Source organism: Pinus tabuliformis, chromosome Q (assembly GCF_031772625.1).
Source record: "Pinus tabuliformis cultivar Carrire ecotype Pingquan chromosome Q, CPIR1, whole genome shotgun sequence".
Lineage (NCBI taxonomy): Eukaryota > Viridiplantae > Streptophyta > Pinopsida > Pinales > Pinaceae > Pinus > Pinus tabuliformis.
In genome coordinates this window covers 799,276,657-799,288,081 of record NC_142296.1, presented here as the reverse complement: position 1 = coordinate 799,288,081, position 11,425 = coordinate 799,276,657, and the positions used below count along the sequence as shown (strand labels likewise).

At 37.3% G+C, this 11,425-nt stretch overlaps 1 protein-coding gene across 1 annotated transcript in view; it reads right to left on the bottom strand.

The window, feature by feature from the left end:
* Window positions 1-350: 350 nt before the first annotated feature.
* Window positions 351-11,425, bottom strand: part of LOC149221889 (fatty acid amide hydrolase-like) — a 290,500-nt gene continuing 279,425 nt past the window's right edge. Inside the window, exon 20 of the mRNA XM_089385269.1 lies at window positions 351-747. Within this exon, the coding sequence (XP_089241395.1) occupies window positions 691-747 (57 nt within the window). The 3' untranslated portion in view covers window positions 351-690. The remainder of the gene's footprint in view (window positions 748-11,425) is intronic.

Genomic DNA, 11,425 nt, shown 5'->3' with positions numbered 1-11,425 from the left:
TATGAAGTTCAAAAACTCCCAATGCTAAATTAACTATTTTAGTTTAATTATTAGTTTATTTTATTTTAATTTTAATTTTACTTTTATTGTTATATAATATCACTAAGTTAAAATGTTAAACAAAATAAGACAAGACATTACAACATCTCTACCACATTAAGCTAGAGAGTGCTTCTTAACGCAATAAAACAAACCAATATATATTTTTTTATTTTCGTACCAAAATTTATATAACAAATATATTACCATATATATATGTAAAAATCAAATGAATAAACACAACCAAAATAAAAGAACACGTCCCAATTTAGTGTAAAGCAAGCACACATTTTTATTTTCATGAAAGGACGTCTATAAAAATATATATTAACAAATAGACAATCGTGAGAGTTGAGGGGATAGACGTATTGTCAAAATAAAAGGACGCATCTCAATTGCAAAACAAATAGAACTACAATTTCGTACAGCAGGATATACAACAAAAACGTGCAGCAAAATAACTTTGCAATCACTTTCTGTATCATGGCACAGGAAGTTACTTCGGGCACATGTCTCTTAGAATCTTACAATTAATAAGGTGATAATAGCGACAATGATCATAAAATAGTACCCTATGACAATCATGACAAGAACACTGACAAAAATCTAACTGTAAACTCTGCTCAATGTAGGACAAAATATCTATGACAATCATGAAAGGAGGTCATAAAATATCTCTGGCCTTTTATAGCGTCTGAGAAACAATGCCTGCAAAAGGTGAAAAATTATTAAAAGGCTTATATAATAAAATAAAATGAAATTTTGTTCATGCCATCAACAAAAACAATGTACTATTGACATCACAACATCTGTAGCTGTGATTTACATAGATATATATAATAATGCTATTACTAACTTTCGCGTAGCCATATGTAATGATGCTATTACTAACTTTTAGAATCATAGTTTGGAAGCTACAAATAAATTATTGCTCGGTGGCTTATTGTGCTTCTCAAAACATAAATCCAAATAAGTTAGGAAAAGTTAAGTCACAAAAATTCAAAAATCTGCTGCGAAAATACTAATCTAATTGAAAGGGCAGTAATAAGGAGATCTCACACGTTTTCTCCATGTCACCAAACACATTCAAGAGTTAAAAGTCACAAATTCAAAATCCTGCTATGAAAATAACATCCTAATTGAAAAGGTAGTAGTAATGAAGTCTCACGTTTTCTCCATGCCATCAAACACATTCGATAGGGAAGGCTTAAAATCCTCATTGACATTACCTAAAACGTATCCTTGGATTGGGAAAACCAATGCTCCATGATTGCTTGAATGAGACAATAAAGAATATTTCTTTGATTGGAAAAATGAAAATTCAGAAGGCTTTATAGCTCACATGGTCTACTTTCTGCATTCTCAATCATGTGGACTGTTTCTTAGTGCACGTAAATTGAGATCCTCCGATAATACATAGAATGGAAAGCCATTCCCACGTGGCTTTTAGTAAGGTTGATAGTTTTCCTTCTTAAATAGTCCATGCAAATAATATAAATTGCACTTGCAAATGTAACTTGAGAAATTCAAACACACAATGACTTGTCATCAGTTATACTAGTCAAGATGATATGACCTTTATTATCAATAGAATCCCAAAGCACATATGTTTGGAGCCTTCTATTAACGGATATCTTGCTTGAGTGAAAACTCCTAAAAAATTGTTAGAAAATATTTGTTGGATTATTACCAGATGATGACCATTGACCGTTCCAACTAGAGCTTTGACTTCCAACTTTGCTAGCTAAGGTGGCCCGACATTTCTGTATGTTTTAACAGTTCAATTTGTCTACAGAAGTAGATTTATTATACAGATCATGAAATTATTGCAGATTCTATTGTATCTTTTATTGTATAATTTGTATCTACTGATATCCCAATAAGTGCAAGTTAATAGAGCATGTTATGCAAGATTAGATAATTGCTATGCATGTAGAACATTACACACCTTTGCAGCAAGACTATAAATTCATGAGCACCTTTTGGTTAACATTATGTACTCTAAAGGATACCAATCTCAACAAGCCCAGAACTTACTGTTCTTATATAAATAGACAGTTTAAGGTATTGAGTCAAACAATCTCAACAAACCCAGAACTTTCTATTCTTCAATAACTAGACAACCTAGGGTATTGAGTCAAACAATTTATGGTTTGCAAATATTCAGCCAGCAACATTGTAATCTGTTGGACAAGCACGTTCCTTGAATATAACATAGCTGCAACAAAGCTATTCATAGTTTCACTAGATAAACTTGCCAATAAAGGGTAGCCTAGGATTTCAACTAACTTTCCCATCACAGCTATCATTAATGATGCATAATGTCAATTCTCAAAATTTGAAAAAATGTCAGTATAACTGTCACGAAGAGTAAATAAAAAGACCCATCAGCAATTAGAAGAAACTTTGCTCAGACTAACGCAGAATATTGAGATTGAAACAGGAAGAACAAAGATCATTACTTCTAGGTTGTCACGAAGAGTAAACAAAAAGACCAATCAGCAATTAGAAGAAACTTTGCTCAGACTAACGCAGAATATTGAGATTGAAACAGGAAGAACAAAGATCATTAATTCTAGGTAGGTGACAAGAACAAAGGTAGAAGTTCTAGCCCATTCAGTGTGGTATTCAAACCATTCTTGACTTATTGGATTTAATGCTTTCAAACTGCTTAAACAAGATATCTGACGCTTCATCTAGTTTCCAAGTTCCAGCATTTAACGTCTTAACTGTTTGAAATTTGAATTGTGCTTGCTTGATGAATAAAGTATTCTTTAGCATTCAAAGACATATATCCTATTTTTCTAGCAATCTTAAGGATATTATCCTTCCAAGGATCATCGAAAAGACCAAAAACTCCAGACTGGACTTCTTTAAAGTTGGGACTGTTGAAACTTTAACTATGGTTGGTCTTCATAATGTTTAATGTATCATGTATTTATTATGATTTGTAATATTGTATAGCATAGAGTCAATACGAATTTATTTGAGTCAAGAGAAAATTATTTTATTATTGTCCCATTTGGATATTTAAAAAAGAAACAAAAATGATTTTTAAAAGAGTATTTTCTGTCCCCAAGTTGACCAAGTCAGACCTCCAGAAGACAAGTCAGCTCAGCCTTTAGAAGCACCTTTTCGGATGAGAAAAACACTATATATTGGCATCATTACCTCACGATTTGGAAACTAAATCGCACCTCTTCTGTGGTGAAGAAATTTGGTGTTATCTAAGGCTCTTATACGAAGCTCTGGGCAGACTTTCTTCTGTGGATATACGAAGTTCTGGGCAGGCTTTCTCTGTAGTCATGCGAAGCTCTCATCTGGGGATATGCGTAAATATGAGGCTCATTATATCAGGAATCAAGGATGAAATTAGAGCTCCTGTTGTGGATAGATATTTGGCATCTTATGGATTTTTTTGTGGACTCTCTAGTGGACTGATATGTGGCATATAGTGAACAGACCTGTGGCTGATCTCATATGGATTATTGTCTTGATGTAGGGCTGACTTGGCACTTGGATAATTTGGTCTACTGGTCAGTTTGGTTATGACTTCGATATCCCTCTTGTTGATAATGTTTCTATAAGGAAAGGATTGCTGGGTTTTTCCCATTGTGTCTAAAATTGTCTCTTGTACACTGTGATCTCCATTTTCTTGTACTTGAATGGTTAAATTACTAAAGTATAATTGCTTGATTAAGAATAAGGAAAGGCTAAAAAGAACAATAATATCTTCACAAGTAATTATCAAGATTAGAAATATAATTTGCAAACGAATTTCATCATGGTATCAAAGCTATTCTGAGATGAAGTCCGAATTATCTCTGTCTGAATTATCCCTGTGATGAATTCTGGAGGCTCTCAAGCTAAGAAATAAGTCCTCTCTGTAATCCGAAGTCCTCTTTGTGATAAGAGCTACCAAGCCTTGATAGAAGAAGAAAGAAATGGAAGAACTGGAATAATGAAGCAAAACATGAACTGTACTAAAGAAGAAAAAATTTAAAGTATGTCTTGATTGAATGTGTCAAAGAGAAGTCAGGCATGCAACAGATAGCAGCTTGGGAGCAAGACGGTTCTCCCAGTAAGAAGGAGGAGATCATGATAAGATGTTTTCCTTAATTGAAAGAGCAACCCTGGATTTTGAGAGCACGAAAAAGGAGCCTCATGATTGAAGAATGATCTCAATGATTTGTTTTTGACAAAAGAGGGACTCATGAGTCAAAGGAAAAAGGTATTGCTCTAGATGGAGCTGGAAGAAGCATTTGACATGAAGGATCTTGGATTGATACACTACTATTTGGGATTTGAGGTTTGGCAGAAAATGAGTGAAATCTTCCTTGGTCAAGGGAAGCATGTGACCAAGATCCTCCAGAAGTTTCGGATGATGGATTGTAGAACTATGGCAACTCCTACCAGAAAAAGTTGGGGAGTTCTGATATTATTGATCCATCATTGTACCAAAAGCAAAATTGTGTTGCATTAGACATTGCAAAAGATAAACATATGATAGCAGTGTAGTGAGTTTGGCTCCATAATATGTTTGATGGACTATTTGATGGTGTGTTGGATTTGACTAGGATACTTTGTAATGATCAAATTCGTATGAAGATTGTTAGAGAACCTGATTTTTCTTGGAAGGTCGAAGCACACTATGATTTGAGATATGGTGCAGGTGGGAGCCAAGAAGCTACAATAGATCTTCTCGAATGAACAGGTAGTTGATGTAAGGGAAGCTTGGGTACTTCGCAAACAAGCTCGGACTTGTGGATAACTCCTCCCAGATTAAGAGGGAGTGAGGATGGACACCTATTTTCTCCCTGTGTCATGTACTATGACCGATTAGGATTAACATCTTAAGTCAAGTACATGGACCCAAATAGGGAGAATGGTAGATTGGATAAGCATCTTGGACTGACATTCTTGTGTCATGTACTATGACTGATTAGGATTAACAGCCTAAGTCAAATACATTGACCCAGTTTAAGAAGAATGGTCCGATGGACCGACATTTCCTTGTGCCAAGTACTATGACCAATTAGGACTAGCACCCCTAAGTCAAGTACTATGACACCGAATTAGGAAATGATCCTGTGGAGTGTTGAAGAAAGTGTAACTAGGTTCAGTCTTCATAATGACATGATATTTGTAAATGATGAAATAAAAGAAATAATTTTTTTTTTGTATGCCTTGCTGCATGGGTTTCATGAGCAAGAGGTTTATTTGTTAGTGGCTCCCATTGAGAGCCTTAGGATTTATTTTAAGTCAAAGAGTCAATGTCATGTATGAAGAAGCTCTTCTTGAGCCTATGTTTAATGTATTCAAGTCTATAGAAATATGTAGAAGCCCTCCAAAGACAAGCACAATCCCTCTTGAAGTAGTTCGCCTACAAATGAATTAAATACACTCAATTCGGCTCACTTGAAGTGACACATCTCTTCATGAATGCAAGTTGGCTTATTATGGAGATGAAACCACTATAAATACCCAACTAGGGTCTGCGCAAAAGTACAGGACAGTAACTCAGATCATCTGAAACTTTGGACAAGTACAGTGGTTCAGGATTTTTGGACAAGTACAGTAGTTCAGGATTTTTGGACATGTACAGTGGTTCAGAATTTTCGGACAAGTACAGTAGTACAATGTTTCAGATAAGCATCTATGTTTTCAGATGGGTACCACATGCCATTAAAGAAAATTATATCCTTCCTATTCATGCACGACTTGTTACCCACCAAAGGTGGGTGACCCCTACAAGAAACTTTTCTCCTAGTCATCTCTTCCAGCTGGCAGCTAGAAGCCCTGAAAGCCACTTTGTAGCCAATGTGATGCGACATTCATATCTCTGCCACCTGCATCAGTAATACATTTCCTCGCCCATTTGTCATGGGCACATGTTGGAAGGTGGGCTTCTAATCAAAAGGTAATTTATTCATTTTGCAATTGGGTGCTTATGCTTATTTGTATTTGGGCATTTTGGCATGGATTATGGGTTGACTTGAAAGAAAGAAGGTTCTTGGCAATAGTCCTTATCCCTGACCTTAAATAGGAGATTGATTTTCTATCCTAGTCCAGTGGACCATCCCCAATGGCCCATGGCTTTATGAAGGGGCACTACTTGGAAATCCATGATTGAGATAATGTGTCCCATCTATCCCTTTTCCATGCTTATCACTTCCCATCATACATTATGAGCCCTTATTCCACCTCCCTTCTTTGAGTCAACTGACAATTAGTTTATTTGGATTTGGCCTCCACACATCCTCATACCTTGGGTAGGGCTTGCAAATGCACCTTGAGAGGTTGATGCAACTAAAAGAAAAAGAAAGAGCATATATAAAGGCCACAAGAAAACAAAAGAAAAATCGAAATGCAAAAGATAGTCGGGACTTATAAATTAGCATGTGGGCAAAAGTCAAGCATGAGCTCTACCTCTATCATATGGACATCACGTGGTTCTTAGGCCAAATGTTGCCCTATGTCATAGAAGATAAGGAACCCTTGCATGTCCCAACCCCTAATGGGTGATGAACTGGCCCATCTTAAAGGGGGTAATAACTACTATAAATAATACAAAGAAAGCTCTCATTCCTTGAGCTACGAGCAGTAAGACAAGGAAAAATCAAGAAAATGTAAAAGACAATATAGAGGGGTGGAAACAAAGGCCAAGGTAACTCATGCATCCATGATTGCTCCCTTCTCACATCTATGCACCTAGGATGAGGTACTACATCATAGTTGGTCCCTTTGACCATGGCACTTGGCCATGGAGTCCTTTTTCCCCTTCGTCCCATCATTATTCACATGCCACCTATCAATTGAAGGGAGGACTGCGGACATGTCACTTCCCTTTGGGCCCTGGGGGTTGGAGACACCAAATAGGGTCATCTATTAGCCACTCCTACCTAGGCAGGTAGCACCATTACGTGACTAAGGCTCGAATTTTGGAAGAGAAGCCACACATGAAGTGTTATTATGCCCGTTTCTTTCTATTATAAAATCAAAGATAATGTAGATTTTCTTACTTGGTAATTACTCGTGAAAGTTAATATTTTTTCTTTTGTTATTTATTGTTCCTTCTTCATCAAGCAATTATACAAATTATTCTTCCAAGATCACAAATGAAGAGACAAAATTTTAGCTTCTGAGCCAGGGCAAAATCCCACAAGGGGGAAAACCCAACAATCCTATTCTTATTGAATCAAGTCAAAATGAGATATCCAACCTAAGACTAGAACTATCAAACATTCCAAGTCAGTCCTCTCAATCTTCTTCAACAGGTCAAAGTCAACAGAAGTCAAAATTGGTCAAAATCTATGAAACCGGATTAGATGAAATGGGTTGACGTGTCGCGAATCAGCGAATCCGACACGATTCGTGTCCAAAAATCGGGACACATTGTGTCTGATTGGGACAGGATTGAATCCGGATTGTGTCCCAATCGGACATGACATGTCCCGATTTCAGGACACGAATCCGGAAAAGACAACTGCACAGCATAAAAAAAGGCGATTTCTTGTTCTTTTATTTCATTTTCACTTCACTCTTTTGTTGTGGGTTTGCTGTGGGTTTGGAGCAAGGAGCAAAGGGTGTGGGAGCGTTTTCAAGGAGATTCAAGCAACAGGTAAGTGCATTTCCTCTCTATTTTTTTGCATTTTTATTACAGCAGTTTGCATATGCATTTCTTTTACAAATTTGTGCATTTTTGGTTTATTTTTTTACAGTATTCATGGCTCAATCAAAGGCAGCAGGAAAGGGGCAAAGGAAGGGGAAGAATGTCCCCATTGGAGATGCCCCTCCTCTCCCAATTTCATCAAAGTCTGCTGCAAGTATTCCCTCTATTGCAAGTAATTTTGAGGGAAGACTTCCTCCTCAATGTAACATTGATAAATATCCCTTGTGGAAATATGTCTCAAGAGAGCAAAGGCCAAGCAACAAGGTGAAGGGATGAGGCAATGTGAATTGGAGATGCAACTTTTGCCACAATACTTCTACGAGCACATATTTCCATGTGAAAGGCCATTTGTTGGCTTCACCAGGTTGTGGAGTTGGAGCTTGTACAAAAGTGGCTTTACCAAAGAGGAGAGAAAAGGAAAGAGAGTCCAATGTTGGTATGGCAAATGTGGCTACAAAATAAAAAAAACCAAGAATGATGACCCCCCTTCATTTTTGAGGAAAGGCAACAACAAATTCCCATTTGAGAGTTCTAGTGGGGGACAAGCAACAAAAAAGAAAGGTAATTTCACTTGGTCCAATGTACAGAATTTTTCAAAAGGAGAAACGGGAAGAGATTGATCTCACCATTGATTTTTTTTCTATCAAAACTTCATATCCTTTAATGTTGCATGCTCACCTCTATTTATTGAGATGTGTTGAGCTTTAAGTCAAGGGGCTCCATCAGGGTATGTGCCTCCTGGTTGAGAGAAGCTTCGAACCACATTGTTGACGAAGGCAAAAAAAGAGGTGCAAAAAATGCTTGAGCCTATTAAAGCATCATGGCCAACATCTGGGGTTAGCATTGTTTATGATGGATGGACAGATCCAGCATGACACCCACTCATCAACTTCATGTTGTCTTCCTTGAATGGTCCAGTTTTCTTGAAAGCAGTGGATACACTTGGAGAATATAAGGATGCACAATATATGGGTGAGTTGGTTATTAACGTTATTGAAGAGGTAGGTGTTGATTCTTCTGTGCAAATCATTACAAATAATGCACCTTTTTGCAAGGTTGCTGGCATGATTGTGGAAGCTAAATATCCACAAGTGTTTTGGACACCTTGCATTGTCCATTCAATGAACTTAGCACTGAAATCCATTGCTTTTGATGTGCTTTGGATTGGTAACATTATTGAGGAAGCACGACATATTCGTAACTTCGTACAAAATCATACAAATGCCCTCACTATCTACAAGAAGTACAACAATCTATCATTGTTGAAGATTGCAGATACACGGTTTGCCTCTTCATTTATCATGTTGAAGAGGTTGAGGGAGGTCAGGACCGCTCTTAGGGCTATGGTTATTTCAAAGTTTTGGTCTTTTTGGAGAAAGAAAGATCAAGTAGCCTCTAAAAGAGTGAAGGACACAGTGCTAGATGATGCTTGGTGGGAGAGGGTAGATGTACTTTTTCAGATCATGGACCCTATCATTTCTTTGCTTCGATTTGCAGATACAGACCAACCCATCCTAGGAGAGGTTTATGAGGGATGGGATTCCATGATTGAGTCTGTGAGGAGCATTATTTTACAGAGTAAGTGCCCCGAGTATGAGACATCACCAGAGGCCTTCTTCACCACTATACAGGATATTCTTGTCAGCAGATGGGACAAGAATTGCACACCTTTACATTGTTTGGCTCACTCATTGAACCCAAAATACTACAGCCATGAGTGGGTGAATGGTGCACCTTCGTGCAGATTCCCTCCTCACATGGATGGTGAAATCTCATAGAGGAGGAAAGATGCATTCAGGCAAGTTTTTCAAGATAGAGCATTCCCTGATGAGGTGGAGGATGCCTTTGCAGAGTTTTCCACTGGCACTGGTCAATTCGCAGGATATGATCTGATTAGAGACAAGGGGGTTAAGAAGCCCTATTCTTGGTGGGCAAATCATGGGGCAACAAACCCTCCTCTACAATAGTTAGCCATGAGGCTCCTCTCTTAGGTGATTTCATCCTCTTATTGCGAGAGGAATTGGAGCACATATGGGAATTTGTAGTGTTAAGAAGAGCAGGCTTGAGCAGTCCAGGGCAGAGACAATGGTGTATGTGCACACCAACCTTTGTCTTATTTACAGGTAGACGAAAGAGTGGTTGAAGGGAAAGACAAAGATGTGGGATGTCTTTCCTGATGATATGGGTCTGTACGACAGTGTTGGCATTGGCCAACATGGATCTCAATGATCCAGTTCTTGAGCCTATTAGATTTGATGATGGTGATACTGTAGAGGGGTCATCCTCCACACCAATAGATGCAGAGATGACTTTGGATACAGGGGAGGAGGATGCAACAAAGGAGAGCAGTGGTAATCATGACGATGAGGACAACGACGTTGATTTTGATGTTGACTATAAGGATTGATGACTCATGAGTCATGAGCTACCTATTGCCTTGAGGCTTGTATACTTGTAGTTGATTTGTATTTTCTATTTCTATTTGCCATTGGCATTGCACTACCTATGTAACACATTTTGATTTTGATGACTTAATGAGAAAACTACAGCTGTCAGTGTCTTTATCTTACTATATTGTCTTTCTCCTATTGGATCATTGATGAATTGAATATGTATTATGAATTCAGAATTTATGATTTATAATTTATTTGACATGTCACAAATTACAATTGTATTTGAATTTTGTATGTACTATACATAATGTTACTTACTTTGTAAACAGTAAAACTTACATCTAGATGAAGATTAATGTTTGAAATCAATGAATAACGTATCCAAACGTGTCTTGTTCCGAGGGGTCAACGTGTCCTTATCCAACACTCGAATCCCCGTATCCGTCAAATCCCGAATCCACGTGTTAGGTGACTTAGGTCAAAATCTTATTCAATCTGGTCAAAGCTTCTGCTAATTGGTCAAACTTTCGATCTTGCTGCATAATCTAAGTTCTGGTCCTATAACTGTCTCAAAGAATCACAAAATACTCGCACGTGTGATTGTAATAGATCAAGAGCAAGGTTTGGTCCTCCTTTTTCTTTGACTTTTCTTTGTCTCTCCTGAAATTCAACTTGTTTCTCCTTCTTCCAATCACAAAAATTGACTTGCTATTTCATAACTTGATAGATTCAAATAGGTCGAAGTTTCTCCTTTATATAGTTGTCCAGAGTGGTGAAATCTAGCCGGCCGACTTGGATTTTAACTGACCTTTTAGACAAAAATAAAATTCATTTCTTTTTCTTTTTCAAATGTCAAAAACGACACGACTCATATACAATCTTCTTTGACTCTTTTCTGACTTATAAAGCATGAAGAACATGCTTGAACAAAAAAAAAAAAAAAAAAAATCAATAATTATTTTTTATTACCAAGAACAACATTAGTTACATTTCAACACTTTCAAGCTTGGTTCACTTAGATACACTAATGATTCATTTACTTGAAGTTGCAACATTGGATATTGTGTGTAATTGGTAGGTGGTTCCATCTATGGGTATGGGCAACTTAACTGGAGTCTAGGTCCTCCAAAGGGACATATTGACATATTGAGAGCCATGGGACTCCAGATAGTTGGAGAGCATCATTCATAGTCATGGGCAACTTCAACACCCACAACTTCTACACTTCGGCCCATATTATCCATGGGATGATGCACTTGTGAAATTTCCATGATTGCAATAAACTGGATATTTATCTTCTAACTACTGCAGTTTATTTGTC